The 26184-nt window shown below is 42.1% G+C and overlaps 1 protein-coding gene across 5 annotated transcripts in view; it reads left to right on the top strand.

The window, feature by feature from the left end:
* The window catches only part of LARS2 (leucyl-tRNA synthetase 2, mitochondrial), a 161864-nt gene that overhangs the window by 50504 nt on the left and 85176 nt on the right, over nucleotides 1-26184 (top strand). For all 5 annotated transcript variants that reach the window (NM_001133767.1, XM_009239114.4, XM_009239113.4 and 2 more), the window contains 2 exon segments: nucleotides 7260-7349; nucleotides 19141-19284. In NM_001133767.1, coding sequence (NP_001127239.1) covers nucleotides 7260-7349; nucleotides 19141-19284 — 234 coding nt within the window.

Raw genomic sequence — 26184 nt, 5'->3', positions numbered from 1 at the left:
ATGAGCTGTCAGAAACTCTGGCTTTTTTTTTTTTTTTTTTTTTTTTTTGAGACAAAGTCTCACTCCATCGCCCAGACTGGGATGCAGTGGCATGATCTTGGCTCGCTGCAACCTCCACCTCCTGGATTCAAGCAATTCCCTGCCTCAGCCTCCCGAGTAGCTGGGATTACAGGCGCCCACCACCATGCCCAGCTAATTTTTGTATTTTTAGTAGAGACAAGGTTTCACCATGTTGGCCAGGCTGGTCTTGAACTCCTGACCTCGTGATCCGCCCACCTTGGCCTCCCAAAGTGCTGGGATTACAGTTGTGAGGCAGCGCGCCCAGCCAACTCTGGCATTTTTAAACAGCTGGTCGTTGAGCACAGGTAGCTGCCTAATGAAGTTTATATATCTGTTGCCACGAAGGTGGGTTTAAAGTTGTTATTTCTAACTGTTTTTTTATGTTTGTTTTGTGAAAACAGAGGATTGAATGTAAGGACTAAAGAGAATCTGTGTTGGGGTGGGGCTGAGGCATGCAGGGAGGATTTGAAATCAAGAGCAGGCTTATGAGAGATCCCCCTTAGCATAGTGGTCGGAGTACCCTTATAGAAATTTCATATGAACCAAATCATGTTCTTAGCTCCTATTGAAGTCTGTTTCAATAAGTTCTGTAAAGACATAAAGGCAGGACAGGACCCTGTCTTTCACACAGTATTTGGGAGAGAGATGTATTTGGGAGGAACTTCTTTGCAGTGGTTTTCAACCCTGGCCCCACATTAAATTTCTAGAGGTGGGGCCTAGGCATTAGTAACTTTTAAAGTTCAATTCCAAGGTGTAACCAAGTTTGAGAACCAGTGCTTAGTGTAGAGGACTTAGCAGAGAGTGGCCGTCAGTGTCTTGATTCTGGCAAATTTTCTGATGAGCCTGTCTCTCCCTCTTCCAACACCGCAGGTGTACAGAGCTGTGGACTGGAAGCTTGAACCATCATCAGTGAGAATCATCTGATGTAGCCTGGATTGTTATTTTCTCTTTTAAGCTGCACAATAGGAATGTCAAGGCTAGTTTCTCTGCCTTTGAGCTGTATTATGCTTTTAGAACCCCTCCCCTTTAGAATTAAAGGACCTGGGAAGGCATAAAAGACAAAGCCATCACTAAACATGTTTCCTTTTGATCTGTTGCAAATGACAAAAGTGCACATTATAAAAGATCAAAAAGCATGTGAACACCTCTCCTCTGTTTCCAAGACTCAAATTGTTTCAAAGGCAGGAGGCTCACAGTGAGACTTGGGGAGGTGAAGTGATGCCTTGTTGCTAGAAACTGTGATGTGCAGTGGCCGCTCACCTTTCTGACATGCTTACAGGGCCACCGGATGATTGACTTGATAAACATGTTGCCTCGGGTTTTTTGTTTTGTTTTGTTTTGTTAAATTCCTGGTAGCTAACCTAAATATCCCAAGGTTGTGATGCCACCGAAATACAGCCAGAGCTGACTGGGAGCAGCCTTGTGTGGATTTCTCCATCTGGTCATGTGTTTTGGTCTTTCCCTCATAAACACCATCTCCTTTTAGTCGAAAAGCCAATATTTGTTAAGGAGTAGAACACTATTTTTTACCCCAGTTCTTTGCTCTCCCTTGTGCCTTACCCCAGTAGGCTGATGGGTACATCAGCCCACCTCTGAGTGGTATGGTAATGAAGCCAGCCTCACTCACCCCTGCCATCACACATTCTTTTTTTTTTTTTTTTTATTTGAGACAGTCTTGCTCTGTCGCCCAGGCTGGAGTTCAGTGGCACAATCTTGGCTCACTGCAACCTCCACCTCCAGGTTCAAGCGATTCTCCTGCCTCAGCCATCCAAGTAGCTGGGATTACAGGCACATGCCACCATGTCTGGCTACTTTTTGTATTTTTAGTAGAGACACGGTTTCACCATGTTGGGCAGGCTGGTCTCTAACTTCTGATCTCAGGTGATCTGCCTGCCTTGGCCTCCCAAAGTGCTGGGATTATAGGCATGAGCCATCACACCCGGCCCATCACACACTCTGAGTAAAGCCAAGGGGTGTGCGTGTTGATTTTTCCTGCAAGCCCAGCCGTATGCTTTGCACACGATTGCCTTTTAACCTCACAGCAACCCTCTAAGATGTGTTTCATTGCTTCTGTTTTCTAGTAGGGAAATGTGGTATGGCCACAAACTAGTGAGGATGCAAGGACTTGAACCCAAGTCAGATGGCTCCAGGGTCTTTTCCTGAGACCACACTCTCCCAGGCTCTTTCCTGGAGCGAGTGTGAGCCTGAGGAGACTTCAGTGGGGCACATGGAAGGTGGCTGAGTGCTGTGATTCTTCCTTCACAGACCAAGTATTATTTTATACCAGGAACAGTAAGGTAGGCCTCCGTGCCTCAACCTTCTTGGACTTTATCATTGATGAATCGCTGTGTCTCAGGAGCTGCTGGCCAGACTGGCTTAGTTGTTAATTTGTGCAGTCATTGAGGTATGGGTGGCAGGTCTCAAAAGATGATGTTTTGAGCCTCACTTGTGTTCTAAGAGAGCTCAGATTGTGTGTTGGGCTCTGTGGTTGCCTGTGAATGTGCAAAATATTTTTAATGCCAAAAACCAGGTATTACAGAATGTAGAAATGCAGCTTGGAGGAACGATTCTAGTTGGAATCCCAGATTCGTAAATTTGGTCTCTTGGCAGCTAGACTGCACTTTCTAGAGCTCAGGAAGATATAAAAGTTGACACTTTTATGTAGATTTATGTGTAGTGTGGCTGAATTGCCAATGCTTTTGTAGCTATAACTTTGAATTGCCTGACTTTTGTATTAAAAACAATGGTGCATTAACGTAGGCATTGGCTTATTTGAAAAGCAGGCCAAAGGAAAAGCCTTTAACTTTTTATTTGACTTCTGTGGTGGTCTCCCTAAGGAGTCTTACCCACAAGTTATCCCACAGCTTGTGGGCAGATGTGAGCAACAGGAAGCCCCACCCCACAGACACAGAGTTCCCCCTTGGAGTTGCAGGCAGGGTTCCATCTGGAATTTGGGTGCTGTGGGGCAGATTCTCATGGATGATCTTTAAACGTTTATTTGTTCAACAACTATTTTATGGGAAGGGATGAACTCATGTTGTATCAAGAAAAACTGTATGCATCTCTAACTTCAAAATAGGAGATTTATTACACAAATTTATTATGTAGATTTTCCAAGTCAGACAACTACTTGGAGGCACATTAAATGATTTAAAATTTAGATAGTAAAATCAACCACTTATTACCAGTGAATAGCATTATGCACACATAATAGAGTTTCAGAATTTTATCTGCCTGCAACCCCAGACTTGACATGTCTCTCCTCTGGTTGGTCTCCGAGTTGGTAGAAGACTTGGTGGTCGCATCATGCAGCATTCCTGTGTGCGCTGCAAGTCATGCTTAATAGAGATAGGGCTACCCCCGATGGAGAAGGGCAACTCGCTTAACCGCCTCCGTGTTTCCACTTTTGCTCATTGATGTTTAACATGTTATCAGTATGTATAGAATGGCCACCAGAGAGTTGTTTGATTGATGCTTCTTTAATCAGCCTGTGATTATAGACTCAAACTGAAAAAATCTGAACTCACAGATTGGGGTTTCTCCACCTTGGCCGGGCTGGGTGATTATTTTGTTCTGGGGACTGTCTTGTTCACTATAGGTTTTTAAAGCAGCATCCCTGGCCTCTATCCACTGGATGCCAGTAGCACACATACAATATACACACCCCAGTTGTGATGAACAAAAATGTTTCCAGTCATTGCCAGATGGTCTCTGGGGAACAAAATTTTCCCGGTTGAGCACTCTTCCTTTAGAGAAGGGAAGAAAGGACTATTAACATCACCTCTGTGGGTACTGAAACCCATAGAAGACCCTTGTCTACAGAACTGGGTTTTGAATAGGCACTTCCCAGTGAAAATATGAAAATAGACTCGATTTCTAGCCAGGTGACTAAAATAAAAGCTTTTCAGCAGTTTAATTTCAGAAAGATGACTCTGATTATTTTGATTGAGATAAAGCATTAGAAGACTCAAAATAGCTGTTTTTGTTTTGCTTTGTTTTAATGAGCAAATCAGGGAAGGTTCCAGCGGGCTCTATGACTTTCAGGAGATGTATTTCTAAGTGGTGTCTGTTCCCAACTGTGTTTATGATCCTTGTGAGACTGAACTCCTGGTGAGCCTTGCGAGTGTCTGTTCTGGCATTTCTTTATGGAGTGGACATTACTGAGGGTCGGTCGGTGGCTGTGCCCTGTGTGCAGCAGATGGGAATAAAAGGGACAGGAGCACAGTGTCTTCCTCAGGGCATTCCCAGCTTCCTCTGGGCAGGTGAGTCACGCACTTCAATACGACGGAACTTATGAGTGCTGTGAATATGCCTGGAAATGAAACCACCAGTGACTGGAATAATGGTCCTGGAGCAGTGGTTTTCAAGCTGTACTCTTTTAGCAGTTGAGGTTGCTTTTTCTTCAAATGACATGTGCAGAAATGTAATATAAATAAAATAGATCAGACCCAAATTTGAAGCCAGGGTGAAAGCAGGGGCCTGTAATTCCTCACCCCTCCCTTTACCTCAGAGCTGACACTTCCAAAGAGAATGCCCTTTCGTTACAGGTTTGACTGAAAGTAGGCTAACACTTGGTTGGATGAAGATCATTGTTTTTCCTGACTAGATCTATCCTCTTTTTTTTTTTTTTTTTTTTTTCTGAGACAGAGTCTTGCTCTGTTGTCCAGGCTGGAGTGCACTGGCATGATCTCAGCTCATTGCAAGCTCCGCCTCCTGGGTTCACGCCCTTCTCCTGCCTCAGCCTCCCGAGTAAGTGGGACTACAGGTGCCCGCCACCATTCCTGTCTAATTTTTTTTTTGTATTTTTAGTAGAGACAGTGTTTCACCATGTTAGCGAGGATGGTCTCAATCTCCTGACCTTGTGATCCCCCCGCCTCAGCCTCCCAAAGTGCTGGGATTATAGGCATGAGCCACTGCGCCCAGCCCATTTTTCACTTTAGGTAAAAGTGATTTTCAGAACCATCAACCTAGATGAAAATAACAATGCTGTTTCATTGCTGTGTAATTTTTACTCTCACTCTAGGAAGCAGATTCATGGGCTTAGAGAAAAAAACACATACTTGTATATTTTATATACGTGTGTATATACAAAATATGTTGTATATATGTTACATGTATAATATATATTATGTGTTATATATTTACTAAAAGAATTTTGATATTATGAACAACTCAATAGAAAAATTGAGAAAAGAAAATATTGAACCTCTATCCCTTAGATTTAACAATTCTCATTATTTTCTCAAAATTATTTCACACACTTTTCTAAACCTCTAGTGGGTAAAGATTTTTTAAAAATGAAAAGATATAAAAAGATATATCCACAATGACCAAGTCTAGGAATATTTTTACCATACTACCTCCACCCCTTACCCACATCCCCTATCCCAGTTCATCTTGGGGACAACAGTGTAATAATTTGAATTTTGTGGTGAAACCTCATGAAGGAATCAAATGTGATTCAACGTCAGTAGTTCGTATCTCTATCTAGTTTATTCTTCCTTCAACAACAATTTTGGGTGCCTCAATGTGCCAGGACCTGAGCATACAACAATGAGCAAAATGAAATAGACCAAACATAGCTCCTGCCCTGGGTTTTGTTAACAGTGGAAGTTTTTAAGTTTCTTGTCTAGAAAACTGAGGAAAACAAGTTCTGTGCCACGCTAGCTGGAGGGGTAGCTGGGGAGGAAAAGATGATGGATGAGGATGAATTTGGAGGTTTTGGGGAGCAAGCCCATTGGCAGAGTGCTGGTTAGGTTCTTGAGTTGGTGAAGATCTTTGTGCATGACACCCCTGTAGACATCTGTGAAGCTGGAAGCCAGAGCAGGCTGCGTTGTATGCATGGCTCAGAAATTATGGCTCTTGTGTTGTGGAAGCTGGCCTAGGTGGACAGCTACAATGTGGGCAAAGCCCTTTGACTGGCTGGTGGTTCACTAGTTGCCTTGAAGTGGGAAGGTGGAGCCGATAGAGTTGAGTTATTTTCCCTTTAAAAGAATTGTTTTCTAATAGTTATTACTCTGCTATTTTTATAAAACAGCACAAAAAAGGACTCAGGAGTCTTACATAAGAAAAATAGCCCACTAGGGGCACAGTTGTTTACCTGTAGACACCTTGCTTAGTTCCTACCACACACCCAAAGTCCGGGTTTGAAGCTGTCTCATTTATTCATGTTAAGGAAGACTGAATTGTTTGCACTTTTGGTAAAAGTATGCCTTCTATCAAAAGTTTATTACAAGGTGTTGTGGCACACACCTGTAGTCCCATCTACTGGGGAGGCTGAGGAGGGAGGGTCATTTGAGCCCAGGAGTTCGAGACTACAGTGAGGCACAATCACACCACTGCACCTCAGCCTTGGCGACAGAGCAAGACTTCTGTCTCTTAAAAATAAAAAAGTCTGTTACAAATGGAGTCATTTGAAACATTCCCTCCCATCATTCATTCCTGTGTTAGTCAGTTTTTGAAGTTAAAGAGCAATAGAAAAGAAACGTGACAGTGTAGAGGTTTTATGCTTATTTGACTTTATCAACTGTAAATTCTGTTTTTAAGAATTCTATAACAAATGTGTTTTTAGGACAGAAAGTAAATTTTGGGAACCTTTGATTTAGGCTTGGAAATATAAACCAAGTGGTTTCTTACTAAGTTTAATGTTTTTAATTGTTCTTCCTAAGTAAACAACAGCCTGATTCACATAATGGAATAAATGGAATATACGAGTCTAAAGGAGCCACTAGGCCCCAGTTTTATGTGGAAACACAAGATGTATTTTCAAATGAGGATCATACTGAGGCAGGCAAATATTCCTCTTGAATTTTGTGATTGCTTTCAAAATGAACTACATTTGTGAATAAGTATCAGGCCCCCAGTGTATGTTTGTGCTGACAAAAATGTTAATACCCAATTTTGTACAATGTAATTCACTGGTTAGTGCCATAGATGAGTGGGCAGGAGGTGTGCAAAAGACTTGAAGTTGAGTTTCTCATTGAACATGCTCTCAGAAAGGGGTAGGTGGCATTTCAATAACATCTCTTTCCAGAATAAATTGTGGCTCTCCTTACTTTACAAACTGGTGAAAATATTTTGAGCTGGTAAATATTTTTGTGATTTCATTACTTTTCAAAATTCAGTTGCAAGACTGATGCATGCGTGGCTGGGGGGATGTTTATAATGGCCTGTACATTATTTTTCTTCTTTGTTGGCAGGAAATAACTACGTGTTTGCCAGATTACTACAAGTGGACTCAGTATCTCTTTATTAAACTGTATGAGGCTGGGCTGGCCTATCAAAAGGAGGTAAGTTAAAATTAGCTGGACTTTTGAAATTCAGTGAATCCCTTTAGGATACATCATTGTAGTAGCAGTGAAAATGAACGCTACCTCAAGTTCATAAAATCAGTCACAGCAGACCCAGAAGGTAACTACTTCCTGCTTAAGTTTAGTGTCATCAAGACAGGGTCTGGGCTTCTTTTACCCTTGAATTCTTACCACACAACCTATTGTCTGGTTCCTATAATGAGATCAAAGAGAGGGCATGAGAAGAAAGAACACAGGCTTCTCAAATCCTAGCTCAGCTCCCTCTCCCAGCTGTGTGAACAGCTGGGTAACTTAACCTCTAGGAAACATGGTTTTGTATCTGCTAAATGGGAATGGGGACATTTTCCTTGTGGGGTACTATGGTTTGGATGTCCCCTCCAAAACTCATGTTGAAATTTAATTGCCATTGTGATGGGTTTAAGAAGAGAGACCTTTAAGAAGTGAGTGGATCATGACAGCCCTGTCCTAATAAATGGATTAATGTTATTATTGTGGGAATGAGCTCCCAATAAAAGGATGAGTTCAGCCAAATTCTCTGTGTGTGTGTGTCATACACTTGCTGTTCTACTTACTGCCATGGGATAATGCAGCACAGAAGCCCTTGCAGATGTTGGCACCGTGCTCTTGGACTTCCTGACCTCCAGAATCAGCCAAATAAACTTCTATCAATAAATTACCCAGTGTGTGGTATTCTATTACAGTGGCAGAAAATGGATGACGACACAGGGTTCTTGGAAAAATTAAAGGTAATAGTTAAAGAACAGCTATCACAGTGGTCTCCCGAGAAATGGAAGTGTTTGTTATGGTGGGAGCTCAATAATGGTAGGTAAGACTTGGAATGGTGGGAGATGAGGCAAGAGCATCATAGTGTGGCCTAGAACTGTCCAGGATGATAGCCACTAGCCATATGTGGTTGCTTAAATTTAAGTTTAAAGTAATTAAAATTAAATAGTATTTTAAAAGTCAGAGCTGGGCACAGTGGCTCACACCTGTAATCCCAGCACTTTGGGAGATTGATGCAGGAGGATTGCTTGAGGCCAGGAGTTCAAGACCAGCCTGGGAAACACAGTGAGACCCTGTCTCTACAAAAAGTAGGAAAAAATTAGTCCCAGTTACTCAAGATGGTGAGGTAAGAGGATCCCTTGAGCCCATCAACCTACTGGGGTAAGGCAAAAGGGAGAGGAAAGAACTGAGGTAAAAAATAGTGTTCTATTCCTTAACAAATATTGGCTTTTTGACTAAAACGAGATGGTGTTTATGAGGAAAAGACCAAAACACATGACCAGATGGAGAAATCCTCACTAGGCTGCTCCCAGTCAGCTCTGGCTGGGAGGGCCTGCTAGGTTGTCTCCACCCCCACACTGCTGCTTGGTCAGGATTTAGTCTTGGTTTTTTTCCAGGTAGATCTCTGTCTTAGTTGGTTTGTACTGCTACAGTAGTGCCGAGACCAGCTCGGTCAGGGAGACCCTAACCCAGCAGCGCTACAGGAATTAAACACGCACACACAGAAATATAGAGGTGTGAAGTGGGAAATCAGGGGTCTCACAGCCTTCAGAGCTGAGAGCCCCGAACAGAGATTTACCCACTTATTTATTAACAGCAAGGCAGTCATTAGCATTGTTTCTATAGATATTAAATTAACTAAAAGTATCCCTTATGGGAAAGGAAGGGATGGGCCAAATTAAAGGAATAGGTTGGGCTAGTTAACTGCAGCAGGAGCATGTTCTTAAGGCACAGATTGCTCATGCTATTGTTTGTGGCTTAGGAATGCCTTTAAGTGGTTTTCCCGCCCTGGGCAGGCCAGGTGTTCCTTGCCCTCATTCCAGTAAACCCACAGCCTTCCAGCATGGGCTTTATTGGCCATCATGAACATGTCACAGGGTTGCAGAGATTTTGTTTATGGCCAGTTTGGGGGCCAGTTTATGGCCAGATTTTGGGGGCTTGTTCCCAACACAATAGAATACTTGAGACTGGTATTTAACAGTTTTAAACAGAATTTAAACAGCAGAAATGTATTTCCTCATAGTTCTGGAGGCTGGGAAGTCCAATATCAAGGTGCTGGCCTCTGGCAAGGGCCTTCTTGCTGCATCATCCTACGGTGGAAGGTGAGAGGGCAAGACAGAGGGAGAGTGTGAGGGAGGGAGCAAGGGGGAGCTTAACTTACTTTTTTTTTTTTTTTTTTTTTTGAGACAGAGTCTTGCTCTTGTTGCCCAGGTTGGAGTGCAATGGTGTGATCTCAGCTCACGCAACCTCCGCCTCCCGGGTTCAAGCAATTCTCCTGCCTCAGCCCTCCTGAGTAGCTGGGATTACAGGCATGCGCCACCACGCCCAGCTAATTTTTGTATTTTTAGTAGAGACGGGTTTCTCCATGTTGGTCAGACTGGTCTCAAACTCCCAAACTCAGGTGATCTGCCCGCCTCAGCCTCCCAAAGTGCTGAGATTATAGGCATGCACCACCATACCCAGCTGAACTCACTTTTATAACAAGCCCACTCTTGATAACTAACCCACACCCGTGATAGCAACATCAATTTATTCATGAGAGCAGAGCCCTCATGACCTAATCACCTCTGAAATGTCCCACCTCTTAACACTGTTGCATTAGGGATTAAGTTTCCAACACATGAACTTTGGGGGACACATTCAGACCATAGCAATCTCCTTTTATTGGATAGCTGTTTTCAAATTGGCCTTAAAACAGAAAACATTGCTATTAGCATTCTATTTCCGTGGTTTATTTCAAAATACAAATTTTTGGAATAAACTTTGTAAAGTTAACTGACTTTAGAAATATACTTTGTAAAGCATATTTAACCAAAATAACTCAGGTAAATGAACATTTAGGAATAGTATTTGAGCAGAGCATTACTAAACATAACTGGAGTGTTTAAGTCTTTTGTTCTTAACAAGCACTGTCCACCAAATGTTCAGTTCTATTGCAAAAAGAATCTGCTGTTGCTTTCACAAAACAAAAGTATTTTCAGCTGCAAATATGAACATAAAGACCTCTACTTGGCACAACATTAATTTCACCTTTTGAAAAACATTTTCTTAAAACTCTTTTTGAAAAAGTTTTATTCCGTGGATGTAGTTTTAGAGGGTTTTGTTGTTGTGGGGGTTTTTAAATTAATATATCATAGTTGTACATACTTTACATGTGATATTTGATACATGTATACAGTGTGTCTTGATCAAATCAGGGTAATTGGGATATCCATCACCTCAAACATTTATCTTTCTTTGTGTTGGAAATAATTACATTTCTTCTAGCTATTTTGAAACATACAATAAATTATTATTAACTATAATTTCCCTACTATATTATCAAATGCTAGAATGTATTCCTTTTATCTAACTGTTTTTGTACCCATTAACCATTGTCTTTTTAACCCCCCTCTCTCCCCTTCCTTTCCCAGCCCCTGGCAGCACCATTCTACACTCTACATCCATGAGATCCACTTTTTTAAGCTCTCACATATGAGTGAGAACATTTGATATTTGTAATTTCTATGCCTGGCTTATGTCACATGGTAACCTCCAGTTCCATTCATGTTTCTGTAAATTAGAGGATTTTATTCTTTTTTATGGCTGAATAATATTCCATAGTGTGTATATACCACATTTTTAAAATCCATTAATCCACTGATGGACACTTGAGTTGATTGATACCTTGGCTATTGTGAATAGTGCCACAATAAGCATAGAAGTGCAGATATCTCTTCGGTAATCCTGATTTCAATTCCTTTGGATATATACCCAGCAGTGGGATTGCTGAATCATGTGGTAGTTTTATTTTTAATTTTACAAGGAACTGCCTTACTGTTTTTCATACAGTGTATGAGGGTTCCCCTTTCTCCATGTTCTCACCAGCATCTGTTATTCCATCTTTTAATAGAAGCCATTTTAACTGAGTGAAATTATGTTTCATTGTGGTTTTGATTTGCACTTCCCTGATGATTAATGATGTTAAACATTTTTTTCATATACCTTTTAGCCATTTGTATGTCTTCTTTTGAGAAATGTCTATGCAGGTGTTTTGCCTATTTTCTAATTGGAGTATTTGGATTTTTTTTGTTTTTTGCTATTGAGTTGTTTGGATTCCTTATATATTCTAGTTATTAATCCCTTGTCAGATGAATAATTTGCGAATATTTTTTCCCCTTCTGTAGGCTATCTCTTCACTCTGTTAATTGTTTCCTTTGCTGTGCAGAAGCTTTTTTGCTTGATGTAATCCCATTTGTCTGTTTTTGCTTTTATTGCTTGTGCTTTTGTGGTCTTACCCAAAAAAAAAATTTGTCCAAGCCAATGTCCTGTAGCATTTCCCTAATGTTTTATTCTAGTAGTTTCATAGTTTTCAGTCTTACATTTAAGTCTTTAATCTATTTTGAGTTTATTTTTTTATATGGTGAAAAATGGGGATTTAGTTTCATTCCTCTGTATATGGATATTCAGTTTTCCCAGCAACATTTATTAAAGAGACTGTCTTTTCCCCAGTGTATGTTCTTAGAACCTTTGTCAAAAATGAGTTGACTGTAAGTGCATGGATTTATATCTAGGTTCTCTGTTTCGTTTCATTGGTCTGTTTGTCTCCTTTTATGCCAGTACCATGCTTTTTGGGTTACAATAGTTTTTTAGTATAATTTGAAATCAGGTAGTGTGATGCTTTCAGCTTTGTTCTGTTTTTGCTCAAGATTGCTTTGGCTATTCAGGGTCTTTTGTGGTTCCATACAGATTTTAGGGTTGTTTTTTCTATTTCTGTAAAGAATGTCATTGATATTTTGATAGGGATTGCTTTGAATCTGTAGGTCACTTTGTGTAGTATGTGCATTTTAACAGTATTCTTCCAATCCATGAACATAGTATATTTTTGCATTTTTTGTTTGTCCTTTTCAATTACTATCATCAGTGTTTTATAGTTTTCCTTAGAGATCTTTAACCTTGCTTAAATTTACTCTTAGGTATTTTATTTGTAACTCTTATAAATGGGATTACTTTCTTGATTTTTTTTTCAGCTCGATCATTGTTAACATATAGAAATGCTGCTGATTTCTGTGTGTTGATTTTGTATCCTGCAACTTTACTAAATTCATTTATCAAGTCTAAGTTTTTTGGTTGGAATCTTTAGGTTTTTCTAAATATAAAATCATGTTGTCTGCAAACAAGAATAATTTGACTTCTTCCTTTCCATTTTAGTTGCCATTTATTTCTTTCTCTTGCCTAATTGCCCTGGTTAGGACTTCCACTACTATGTTGAATAAAAGTGGTGAAAGTGGTAATCCTTGTCTTGTTCCAGATCTTAGTGGAAAGGCTTTCAATTTTTTTTCCCATTCAGTGTGATATTAGCTATAGGCTTGTCATATATGGCTTTTATCATGTTGAGGTGTGTTTCTACTATACCCGATTTGTTGAGGTTTTTTTTTTTTTATCATGAAGGATGTTGAATTTTATTGAATGCTTTTTTAGCATCTATGGAAATTATGTGTTTTGGTCCTTGATTTTGTCATATGACATGACATTTACTGATTTCTGTATGTTGAACCATCCTTGCATTCCTGGGATGAATCCCTGTTGATCATGGTGAATGATCTTTTTAATGTGTTGTTGAATTCTGTTTACTACTATTTTGTTGAGGATTTTTGCATTTGTGTTTATTAGGGATATTGGCCTATAGTTTTCTTTTTTGTTATGTCTTTGTCTGGTTTAGATATCAGGGTAATGCTGGCTTTATAGAATGCGTTTGGAAGAATTCCCTCTTTCTAGAAGAGTTTGAGAAGAATGGGTATTAGTTTTCTTTAAATGGTAGAATTCAGCAGTGAATCCATCAGGTCCTGGTTTTTTCTTTGATGGAAGACTTTATATTACTGCTTTGAACTCATGACTTGTTCTATTCAGGTTTTCAATTACTTCATGGTTCGATCTTGGTAAGTTGTGTGTGTGTCCAGGAATTCATCCATTTCTTCTAGGTTTTCCCATTTGTTGATGTATAGTTGTTCATAATAGTCTCTAATGATCCTTTGTATTTCTGTGGTAAAAGTTTTAATGTTTCTTTTTCTGTCTGTGATTTTATTTATTTGGCTCTTTTTTTCTGAGTCTAGGTAAAAGTTTGTTGATTTTGTGTGAATTTTCAAAAACCAAGTTTTTAATTTTATTGGCCTTTTTCTTTTTTTTTTTTAGTCTCAATTTCATTTATTTCTACTCTGATCTTTATTATTTCGTTCTTTCTACTAATTTTGGGTTTGGTTTGTTCTTGCTTTTCTAGTTCCTTGTGCATTTTTTATCTGGAGTTGCTTATCTGGAGTCTTGTTGATCTCTCTTCAAAGTTCTTTTTCCTGTATGGTACTTGTTGATTATCAGTCTTGTGCTGGTATTTAGCCTTGGATGGTGGATATAGTTATTAATGGTTTATTATGCTTGGACATTCTAGGGAATGAGGGTGAGTCCCCTAATTTATGAGTCTGTCTTTAGCTGTCTACATGAATTTAGTAGCAGCTGGTGATGGTGCTAATTTACACACTTGGTAAAGCTAAGTTTGCAGCATGGCCTTGGCTTCAGGAAGCATACTGGAAGAATTGCTACACCCTGGCACCTCTTCCACTGTACCTCCTTGTGGCTTTGGAATGTGGTGACAGTAACAAACGGTAGCCTTGTGGGCTACCCCTGGACTCAGTCCAAATTCAGGCCCTTTCTTGATGGAATGGAGCAAGATTGATCTTGAGAGCTAGATACTTTATAAGACCTATGTGATGTTCCTTAGTTAAGCATGCTTTGTCAAGAAAGAAGCTAATAGACCTTGAAAAAAATCAATACCTTAAAATATATATTTTACTAGCCTTCTGGAACCTGAAGCTGACAGTATATTCAGAAAAGGTCTTTGATAGTTAAAAAAAAAAAAAAAAGAAAGAAAGAAAGAAAAGAAAAGCAGAGCTTGAGGAGAGAGAGGCGGGGAAAACAATGGAGAGTAGCCAAGGGCTGGAGGAGTGATACGCTGGCCAAGAGACAAAAGCATGCTGATGGTGGGTGTGATCTAGAAGGGACAGGCACCCTGTGTGAAGGGCGAGGCAGGGAGGCAAGGCAAGGAGGATCTGAGGGAAGAGGAGGAATGGTAACGATGAGATGAGAGGCGTGAGGGTTTGGAACAGTAGGGCTGGCTGGGGCATCAAGCACCGCAGCTGCTGTGTCACAGATAGGAAAGCTGATAAACACAAAATTAGGAGAATACTGCCCACATGATCCCCAAGGGAGCCCGAAGTCACCTGTACCTCCAAGAGCCTAATGGCAAAGAAGAGTAGAGCAGAGACAAAAATCCCTGCTCCCACTGATCACTGTGCAGATTTGACCCTTTATGAACATGGCTCCTTTGTGTTTGTAATTGTGTTATGAGGTGCATTTTTTAAATGCTTCCTAAATGCTTCCCACAAATCACTCAAGCAAAAAATATTAGTCCTAATGTTTAACCCTTTAATAAGTGGGGAAATTACCTTCTTTGGAATGTCCAATTCTGTGATATTCCCAGATAACTATTGTGAGGGAAGCAGTGGGTAAAATCAACCCAGAGCTCAGTGTGTTTGCAGGTGTTTTAATGATTTCAGTGTTAAGGTTCATTTCAATACAGGCTTGACTTTATTTTACAAATAAGGCTAGTTAACTACAAAGGAACATGGAATTGGCTTCAGTAGGTGATAGACAGCATAAATGCCAACCAGGGAAATGAATAGAGTCAGTGAAGTTGCCCAGAAATTATATCCTATTCATAAGACTGTGCTTGCTTAAAAATCAGCATGTTCATCCAAGTAAATGTTCAAAATGTGGAAATCCAGGATTGCTGGATGAGGGAAGCTATTGATAGAGATAGTTGTCCAAGAGAGGAGATCTGAGCAAAGGGATTTAGGAAGCAACTCCAGGGCTTCAAGGGGTTACAGGTGCTGTGCTCGCTGAGCCCTGGATTTTGACGACTCCTAATTTAACCACTTTTGGAAAGTCTGAGCCTGAATCTGCAACTCTGTGGCTGAGGTGGATTGGAGTTCTGGAAAGAAATCATGTGGATTCTCACAGATGATGCATCTTTTGAGACACTAGTTCTTTTGGTGTTTTTCCCCCTCCCCCCAAGTCTTTCATTAGGGGGATAAATTGTCTTTGTGTTTTGCTTTTTTTTTTGTCTTTCATTCAATGCCTGGGTTTTATTATGATGTGCAAACCTCTTGGGAGCACACCTTCCTCATTGTATTTTGTAACCTAGAGCCTGAGAGATGCCAGGCCATGTGGGAAATGTTGATAAGAAAATACAGTCCTATTTGTTCTTGCAATCTGCAGTACCGAGTGTTCACTTCTTCCAAATCCTCTGAGGTTTGCCGGGGACAAGAGACAGAGGTGGAGGGATATACGGTGCTCTTTTTCTACCTTTCTTTTATATTTCATACAGTTTTAGTTGTGCATGGGTTGTCTGGAGTGGGGAGATGCCTCTTGAATGAACTGTCTACATTACTAAGCAGTACTTGGTCCTTTCTTTCTACCTCTTATTTTAAGTGGAACCCTTCCAGAACCTGCGTACACTGTGGGTAGAAATGTAAATTGCTGTAGCCATTATGGAAAACAGTATGGAGGTTCCTCAGAAAATGAAGACTGGAACTACCATATGATCCAGCAATCCCACTTCTGGGAGTATATCCAAAGGAATTGAAATCAGTGTGTCGGAGGGATATCTGTACACCCATGTTAACTGCAGTACTATTCACAGTAGCCAAGATATGGAATCAACCTAAGTGTCCATCAACAGACGAATGAATAAAGAAAATGTGGAGTATATACACAGTGGAATAGTATTCAGCTTCATAAAACAGTAAAATTCTGTCATTTGGGAATGACAGGGATGAATCTAGAAGACATTGTGCTAAGTGAAATAATCCAGGCACAGAAAGGCAAATATCATGTGATCTCACTTATATGTGGAATCCTAAAAAACATTGAATTCATAGAAGTAGAGAGTAGAATGATGGTTACCAGAGGCTGGAGGGGTAGGGTGGAGCAAGGGAATGGGAAGTTACTGTCAGGAGTACAAAGTTTCAGCTAGACTGCAGGAATACATTTTGAGATCTACTGCACAGGAGGGTGACTCTAGTCAGTCATAATGTTTTGTATATTTCAAGATAACTGAAAGAGTAAATTTATCACCACAAAAAATGTTAAGTAAGTGAGGTGATGGGTATTTTAATTGCTTAATTATTCTACATTGTGTACATATATCAAAATATCACACTGTATTCCATAAATACAATTATGATTTGTCAATTAATAATTGTTTTAAAAGAAATAATTAAGACTGGGTGTGGTGACTCACGCCTGTAATCCCAGCACTTTGGGAGGCTGAAGCAGGCAAATCACCTGAGGTCAGGAGTTCAAGACCAGCCTGGCCAACACAGTGAAACCCTGTCTCTACTAAAAATACAAAAATTAGCTGGGCGTGGTGGTGGGCGCCTAGAGTCCCCACTACTTGGGAGGCTGAGGCAGGAGAATCGCTTGAACCCAGGAGGCGGAGGTTGCAGTGAGCTGAGATTGTGCCACTGCACCCCTGCCTGGGTGACAGAGTGAGACCCTGTCTCAAAAAAAAAAAAAAAAAAAAAGAAATAATTAAGTGGTACCCTTCTCTCCAACCCCCTAATACAGGCAGGGATAATAGATAAGAAAATGGACCTTTGGTTCATTAAAGTTTTTAGGTCTAAGTTACTTTTGTCCCATATTTTGTCTCCATGTGCTTATTAAGTCAAGGCTTTTGGGAACCCTATCTTAGAAGGGAAACAAATGCGTGTCTTTCCCACCCAACTCTAGACTTCACATACTTAAATTTTCCAATGGGGGTACTGCTTCTAGTTGTAAACTTGCAGCCCACAAATTACAACCCACAGATGGGTTAGCCTCCCCTCACCCCTACTTTTTGTGTAACTTTTAGACATGTCTCTGGATCAGTCAGGGTCCCAGCAGGAAAGAGAGAGCATACCCGAAAGGAGTCATTGAAGACAATTTGATGAAGGACTATTTGTGTGGAGTTCAGGGAAACTCAGAAGGGACGGCAATGCGTTTGACCCTGGGCAGCAGAAGGATGCCTTTGCTGCCTGTAGGCTGCAGGGGCAACGTTAGGGAGCAGTTAATACAACCTGGGAGAGCAGTAGCTTTAGGAGCAGGGGAGACCTGCCCAACAGAGGTGATGACCTTCACTAGAGGCACATGACCCCTGCCAGCCCATGGCCAGGAAGCAGCCAGTGTGTCTGTCATTGGTTGAACCCAACCGGAAGATAAGGGTCCAAGGGAATGCAGGTCACAGAGGTCAACTTCTTGGGCCACAGATCAGGGCAGGAAGAGGGTCTGGAGGGGCAAATGGGTAATAGCGAAAACAATCTCTTATTAGAATTGCTTATTAAAAATTTTATGGCTAGGCCTGGCGGCTCACACCTGTAATCCCAATACTTTGGGAGGCCGAGGTGGGTGGATCACCTGAGGTCAAGAGTTCGAGACCAGCCTGACCAATATAGTGAAATCTCATCTCTACTAAAAATACAAAATTAGCCGGGCCTGGTGGCACATGCCTATAATCCCAGCTACCCAGGAGGCTGAGACAGGAGAATCGCTTGAACCCAGGAGGCGGAGGTTGCAGTGAGCCAAAATCGCAACCATTGCAATCTAGCCTGGGCAATAGGAGCAAAACTCTGTCTCAAAGAAAAAAAAAATTACAAAAAATGTGTATGAAGTCAGGATATTTTAAGTCCCCAACACACCCCTCTGTACTCATTCCCTTCTTTGTACCAAGTGGTACCTGAATGTCATAAAGGTGTGAATGTAGATGGCAGAGGTATTTATTTTAAATGAAGATAGACACTAACTAGAACTCTATGGAGATAATGAATCTTCATAATAGTTAAGACTACATGTTTTACATGCTGTATCAGCTAAATGAATCCATGGAGACAGAGCTCAGAAGAGCTACCATTGTGGGGGCAGTATTGATTGGTAGAAGGCACAACGGAGTTTTCTAGGGTGCTGGAAATGTGTTTATCTTGAAATGAGTGATGGTTACATGAGTATATAACTGTAAAAATGTATCGAGTTGTACACTGAAGATTTATTTCCCTGAAATAATCCTATTCTGTCAAATTGTAAATAGGTACCATTTTTTCTTCTTTTATTCTGCTTGCTAAAATTTTCCATCCTATAAGTTCATCCTTTCATATAAGATACCAAAGTTGAGTAAGACACATCCTTAAAGGCTTCCTTCCCAAGCCTATTCTAATAAGATGGAAGCACAGAGGAAATTAATGTGTTCTTTGTACAACTTGCAAGTGATTTCTTTACCAAGCAGTACTCCATGGAGCAGAGCCATTGCATTTGCAGGCCCTCTCCCATGTAAGAAACCTCAGGATGGTCTCATAAAATGAGTACTCACCTAGGTCGGGCGCAGTGGCTCACGCCTGTAATCCCAGCACTTTGGGAGGCCAAGACGGGTGGATCACGAGGTCAGGCGTTTGAGACCAGCCTGGCAAACATAGTGAAACCCCATCTCTACTAAAAATACAAAAATTAGACACGTGTGGTGGTGGGCACCTGTAATCCCAGCTACTCGGGAGGCTGAGGCAGGAGAATCACAGGAACCTAGGAGGTGGAGGTTGCAGTGAGCCGAGATCGCGCCACTGCACTCTAGCCCAGGCAACAGTGCGACACTCCATGTCAAAAAAAAAAAAGAGTACTCACCAGATTGTGCCATTTTGTTTCATGAATTGTACAGGCCCTGGTTAACTGGGACCCAGTGGATCAAACAGTGCTTGCCAATGAGCAGGTGGATGAACATGGCTGTTCATGGCGTTCTGGAGCAAAGGTGGAACAGAAGTACCTCAGACAATGGTTTATTAAGACAACCGCTTATGCAAAGGTGAGTGTCAGCCTGGAGGCTCCCCACTAATGCGTTACATGCTGGCAGGCAACACCAAAGGCTTCTGGGTATGAGAGAGCCTCACTGTTGGGGGGTGAGCTCTAGGAAGGGCTCAGAGCCATGGATGTACACACAGGAAGCATCTGAGCCTCATCACTCACTTAGCTGGTGATGGGCTGGTATCTTCAACTGTAAGTCAAGTATAGCACCTAGAGGTCATTGTAGGCCATTGTTTGCTGACATTTCAACTTACTGCCACAGAGGTCAAAAATCATCCATAATTATATCAGTGATAAAGCTTTAAAAAAGAGAGAGGGGGGCCTTTAAAAGAGAGAGAAAAGTGTCTTCAACTGTGTAGTTCTGATGAGACCTCCAGAAAGATAGAATGAAATCTCAGATAAGTAAGTGGACTTTTGGTTTATTAACTTTGGTGCATGTCTTTCCCACCCAACTCTAGACTTCACATGCTTAAATTTTTCAATGGAGGTCCAGAAGAGATTATCTAAAAGAATTGAAGAGATGGCTGGCCTCCATGAGAGAAGGCCAAGTGAAAATTAACTAAGCCAGGCACTAAAGCTTGATAAAATGGTTCCTGGGCCTTAGTTTTCTCATCAATACAATGAGCAGGTTGGACCAAGCAGTCTTTAAGGTGCCTTCTAGCTCTTTCCGTGTTCAGAGATTCAAGGCAAAACCAATCATTGAAAGCAGGGGCTTGCTTATTAAGTCACCAAGAGCCTGGACAAAAAATCGGTTCTGTAGGTACTGGAACCACTCTGTGCAATGTGCCCTTTGAGCTTACCAAGTTTCAAGGTGCTGGAGTTGAGGGGTCACTCCCTGAAACTCCAGAGAGAAATGATTAAAGCAAATTAGGGACATTCACATGGCAATTTGGTGACCTTTGTATTCTTATGCATGCATGAGACTGGACATAAGTAGGGTCTGAAAAGGTAAGGGCATCATGAAGGACTACTTATGGTATGTCATGTTGTTCTTCCCCTGTGGTAGTCACCATAAGAAGGATAGTTGTCCCCTTCCATGGTGGTCTGTGAGTTGCTTTGTGGGTATTGACTGAAATGGACTCTGGGTTAGATCCAATACTGTCGTTCTTATATACAAAGAAAGCACAAGGTTCTCAATAACCCGTGATCACTACAAAACTTTGTGAATTAGAATTGTAGGACACCAACTCACAATGCCAATGCCATACAGAAATATGACCTCTAGTTTCCTCACATAAAAGACATGTCTTAAATGAGGTTGTTTTTCCATTTTCATTTATTCTGAATGCAGCAGATAATAGCATATAGATTTGGAGAAGTGCTCATTAGAACTTGTTAACATGGTGCCTTGCTCCAATATTGGAGACTGAATGTGAAGAACAAAGCTGAAGATGTTGCATTCTCTATCACCCCAAGCAGTGGGAGCCCCTATCTGCTGACAGTTGGGGTCCACTACATTACCGGGAGGGATGCTTGGTTACCTCTTGGACCTGTCAGATGATTCTGTTATAGGCATTGTTGGAAAGGCCACCTAATTAGCTCTTTTGTTTTGACCTCTGCCTCTAGTTGAAAATGTAATAACCTAACTGAGAAGCGTTATTCTTTAAATTGTCAGCTGTGAATTTTCAACTGTTCAGTGGAAATGGTTAGTTACCATGGTGACTCACCTGGTTCTTGCTGAACTCCTGTGCAGATGTATTCAAAAAACTGTCTTTTGAGGTCAGCACTTGGTTTACTCTGAAAATCTGGAGAAGAGGGAGAGCAAGACTTCATGAAGCCTAACAGAGAACAATGCTATGGGGCTGAGAACAGAACAGAGACACAGACATGAGGGGGCTGCGCAGTACTGGAAAACATTGGCATTATGACTCAGCCAAGGGTATATAGTTGAGACCCCCAAAAAGGCCATGCATTAGAGTAGGGATGACACCCTAAGACTAACGACAAAATCAAAATAGACTCATTTTAATAAAAAATAAAATAAGCCTGAGTGGTTCAAAAGGAACTTCCAGAACAAAACTCAACATCTTTAAAGGGAGACAATGTAATCCAGACTCTCAAGGTTGTATCTGCAATGTCCAACATATAATTAAAAATGACTAGGCTTGTAAAGAAGCAGGAAATTATGGCCTAAAATCAAGGGGGGGAAAAAGGCATTCCAATAGAAATAGATCCTGAGATGACCCAGATTGTTGGAATTAGTAAATAAAGCCAAAGACATCTATTATATAAATGGTCTGGGACTTAAAGGAAAACATGGTCATAATGAATGAACAGATGGGGAATCTCAGGAGACAGTAGAAACTTTTTTTTTTTTTTTTAATGAACCAGTTAGAAATCTAGAATATAAAAGTTTAATATCTGAAATGAAAAATCCACTCTTTGGGGCTACAGAGGGATAAGTAAGGGTTAGGTAGACATGAAACTTCAGGGAAGCTCCCCCCTCACACACCTATGTAGTGAACAGCATGTGTAGTGGCCTTAAAACAGAAAGGTATATGATGGGTTTGAAAAACTGAAAGGACACTGTAGCTTAAGCTAAAAGAGCCAAGCAGAAAGGCTCAAGATGGGGCTGGAGAGATGTTTAGGGGCTAGATCAGGCAAGGCCTTTAGGTCTTAAGGAATTTGCACTTTAACCATGGGGGACTATAGGAAACCACTAAAGGATTCTAAGGAAGGGAATGGCATGGTCAGATTTATGTTTTTATAAGATCACTGTGGAGGGAAGGGCAAGTGTGGATGCAGAGAGACCAGTTAGAAAGCTATTGCAATGGTCCAGGCATGCAAAATTTAGACGTGGGTGAGAATAATAGAGGGAAGTGAGTAGGTTAGAAAAATACTCAGGTGGCAGAATCCATAGAGCTTGGTAATTGGAAGAGAGTACGTAGGAGATGGTAACATCAAGGAAACCGTGGCTTGAATAGCACATGAATGGTTAAGCTGCTTACTGGGATAGGGAGTCCTGGAAGAGACATAGTCCTGACCCTTTTCAGTTTGAAATGGCCAGGAGATATTTGAGTAGAGAAATGAAATAATAGGGAAATTATTATTTGGATTATTTGGGAAATTAGGTCCAAAACTTCAAAGATTGAGTGAGATAGGACATCTGTTTTAAAACCTGGTATGATAAAAATCGTCTTGAGTTAGTGAAGAAGTCCTGCTATTTATAGATAAGGCTGAGATGTTGAATCAGTTAGTAATGCTTTCAGCTGCAAGCAACTGGAAACCTGAGAAACGGTGGCTTAAACAAATGGGAAATTACTGTATCCACATAACAGGCCGCCAAGACTGAACTGGGATAGGGTTCTCAGTTGTCATCTCAGTAGTTTTCTTGCCCTTTCTTCCTGTCACCTTATGGCGAGATGGTTGCTGCAGCTCCAGACATCGCGTCTCCATTCAGAACAGGAAGAAAAGGGCTGGGCACAGTGGCTCATGCCTGTAATGTCAGCCTTTGGGAGGATGAAGTGGGAGGATCACTTGAGCCTAGAGGTTCAAGACCAGCTTAGGCAATATCAAGACCCCAATTTCTACCAAAAAAAAAAAAAGAAAAGAAAGAAGCAGAAGGGGCAGTGCCAAAAACTGTTCCTTTTATCTGGAAAACAAAAACTTTCTCAAAAATCCCCAGTAGAATTCCACTGATATCCTGTTAGCCCCAAGTGTGTTTTGGCCACCTCCAGCTTCAAGGGAGACTAGGAAAACAGACTTGGGCCTTTTAGCTTCTGTAGTTGAGCTGGAGGGGGGAAGAGGATGGGCAGTGGGTGCTGGGATAGGCAGTGAGCTGTGCCTGCACAGTTATCTTTAGAGCTTTGTATTTGCATCTCGTTTTGCAGCTCTGTGGGCTGCCTCTGTGATGTATAACTGTGGTCTTCTTGGGAGCATGGCTGTGAAGGAGCCCTCCTTTCATTCACTTAACTTCCTAATTTTAAAGACAGTGCCTGATGTGAAAATTACAGAGAACCCAGCAATATAAAGATGCTTTATTCAGGCTGTTCTGTGATATATTTGATTTTTCTCCTCTTACCCCCCACCCAGTCCTCCTAGGATTGTTTGCTTTGTGAAACATTAAAAGTGATTTCAGCCACTCATTCTGTGAAAAAGAAAACTTGCAGTAGGAGTATCTGAAGAACATGAATTAGTCTTGGCAGAGCTGTGTGGGCGGTGTCTTGTGGGCAGCACTGCTGAGGTGAGAGCAAGGGGAGGAGGATGGATTGGAGCCTTATATACAGCAAGCGAAAGGGATTCAGAGTCTGATGGAATGCCTCAGTTCCTGACAGCAGAGTGACAATTGGAAGGAGAGGCAAATAGAGCGAAGGCCTCCCATTTGAACTTCTCTATTAGAGTTGTGATTTTGATTTCTCCTGCTGACTCCGCTGGCCCCTCTTGGCTGCATTGCAGGCTCTCAGCCCCTGGGCATCATGCACGCGCCCCTCCTTGGTGTTAAATGGACATAACCATGCCTTCATGGTGCTTAGGCAACCCCCATACCAAATTGGTGGTTATGTTTTCCCGGTTTTCAGGAGTTACTTGGCAACTGCTGTAATACAAACAAAGTCTGCGTTTGCCTCTCATTTCCTACCTGATTATCTCAGATCAGGGCTCAGGCCTTTCTTTGTACCATCTTACTGAACCCTCACTTTAATCTTTTGAGGGTAGGTACTCCTCTTATCTTCATTTTACTGATGAGCAGACTGAGGCTCATACTAGTAATAAGTAATAGCATGGGGATTCAAATCTGAGTGGCTGAGCTGTTAACCCGCAGTCTCTCCTCCTTCTCTGTGGTCTGAATTCATTCATTTTTTTTTCCTGAGATGTTATTGAGTGCCTGGCCAGACCCTAGGCGGGGTGCTGAGAATACAGACAGAGCAGCTGAGTTCTCTGCTCTTAAGGAGCTTAGACTTTAATGCCACAGACAGTGGTGGACATGAGCTGTCACATCTCCTGCAAAAGAGTGCAGGGGAGATGAGGAGGAGGAGGAGCCCCAGATCTGCCCAGCGGTCCAAGGAGGTATCACTGAGGAAGTGGTGAAAGATGGGAAGCGCAGAATGTCTACAAGGGAGCATCTTGTTGCCCTCCAGATGTGCAGGAAACCTTATTCTTCATCAAGTATTTCTAAGTAGGATGAATTTCTGCTGGTGAGAAGCAGATGGGCAACAGTGAGGCATTATGAAATCAGTGGGCACTGGAGGTAATAAGCGCCCATCTCCCTGCCCTCTTTGTTACTGTCCTCCTGATTTCACCTGTGAGCTTGTGGGTAAAGCAGAGGTACCTTTACCAGAACACATTGGTCTTGTTTTACCCTGTAGAGCATGCAAACATGGGGCTGGAGGAAAGAGGAGGTGAGGGAAGAGAAGGGAAGTTTGTGCCAGGAGTTCTTTGGAGGAGGTGGTGGAGGACGTTAGAGCGAAGAGACAGTCTCAGAGAAGCAGTGAGGCAGGGTCCAGCCTCCAAGAGTCATCTGAACTCTGGAATGAAGACCGTTAGGGGGACCTTTGTTCCACCTCTGAGGCACTGGGATGCTTATGAAAGCATTTGGCTGCCCTCTAGAAATTGGGCCTCTTGCCTGGCTTTCTGCTCCTAACTTCAGATCCTGTCTCAGCCCCAGAACAGAGGCTGGGTCACAGGTAGCACCAGGAAGTGCCTCTCCAGTCACATCGTCCCCTTAATCCCCTTCACCCCTGTCACCCCTGTCACCCTTGTGTTGCTCTAGAAGCTTTGCAAAGGAATTGTTAGAGAAATTTGGTAACTTGACCCTACTCTGCCCTCTGACCTCAAGAAAGCGCCTCCTCCTGTTTGTGCGTCAAAGCACTTCCTCCTCCTGTGTGTGCATACTGCGCCTTCTAAGGGGGTGGGGCGGTAGCACAAATTAGATGTTGGCAGAAGAGGCAAAATGACAGAACTGAGAGGAGCAAGTGAGAAATGTTTAGCAAACTGTCAGCTTCTCTGCAGGGCTCTGAGGACCAGGCCAGGGCTGGGATTTGGTGATGATGATGCTGCTTGGGTTTATCTACAATGAGGGCTTTTTCTTAAAAGCTCTGTGGCTTCGAAGCTCTTACTGCATTTATCCCCACCATGCCCCTCTGTGGTCAGACAGGGCTGAGGGTGGCCTTATCCCTCCTCACTTTAAAAATGATTAGATACCGTGGGGTAGGAGGCCAGATCCCATGCCGGCTCTGGACCCTTATTCTCAGACCAGTGCTGAGCCACACCCTCAGAGCCCTCAGCCTCCCTGCCAGGATTCTCCCCCATGCCGTGGCTGTCTCTTCTCTTGGCTACAGTAGATTCTGCTCCCAGTCCCAGGGATCTGGTTTCGACTCCCTGTCTCACAAAGCTAATTAATAGTTAAATTCTGCTCCTTCTTACATAATATCTCCTGCTTCTGTTTTCTGTTTTCCCTGCCTCTCTAGCATCTTTTCTCTCCTAAGCTATTCTAAATTGAACTCTCTTCTTTTCTATCCTCCATCCTATGCTCTCAGCCCTCCTCAGCATGATTGCTGGCCAGAGTGGCCAGTGCTGCAGGGACCAAGTAGAAGTTGTTACTGGGAGAGCCAGCCCCTCAGAAGTCCTTCTAGGGATGGGACTGGGCAGGGGTAGGAAGGGCACAGAGGCCACAGAAAAGTAGACAGCTTGAGGCTGGCTTTTCCCTGTCACTTCCCAGGCAAGCAAAAAGCTGCCTGAATAGAGGGAGTAAAATCTTTAATAACAGCTCAGGGCCAAGGCGAGATGCTGGGAGGAGGCACTTGGCTGGCTGTCAGCAGGCCTGAGAGGGAACTTCCTCCAGGAAAGGTCCGCCAGGGGTTGGTACAGGGCTGGGCCCTCGCTCTGGGATTCAGAAACCAGTGGTGTTTCTAAATGGTACAGAGACAGTACAGGCCATCGGGTTTCCCTCCCTGAATGCAGGGCC

Source organism: Pongo abelii, chromosome 2, assembly GCF_028885655.2.
Source record: "Pongo abelii isolate AG06213 chromosome 2, NHGRI_mPonAbe1-v2.0_pri, whole genome shotgun sequence".
Taxonomy (NCBI): Eukaryota; Metazoa; Chordata; class Mammalia; order Primates; family Hominidae; genus Pongo; species Pongo abelii.
The sequence above is the reverse complement of the archived record's forward strand: the minus strand, read 5'-3'. Positions and strand labels throughout refer to the sequence as shown.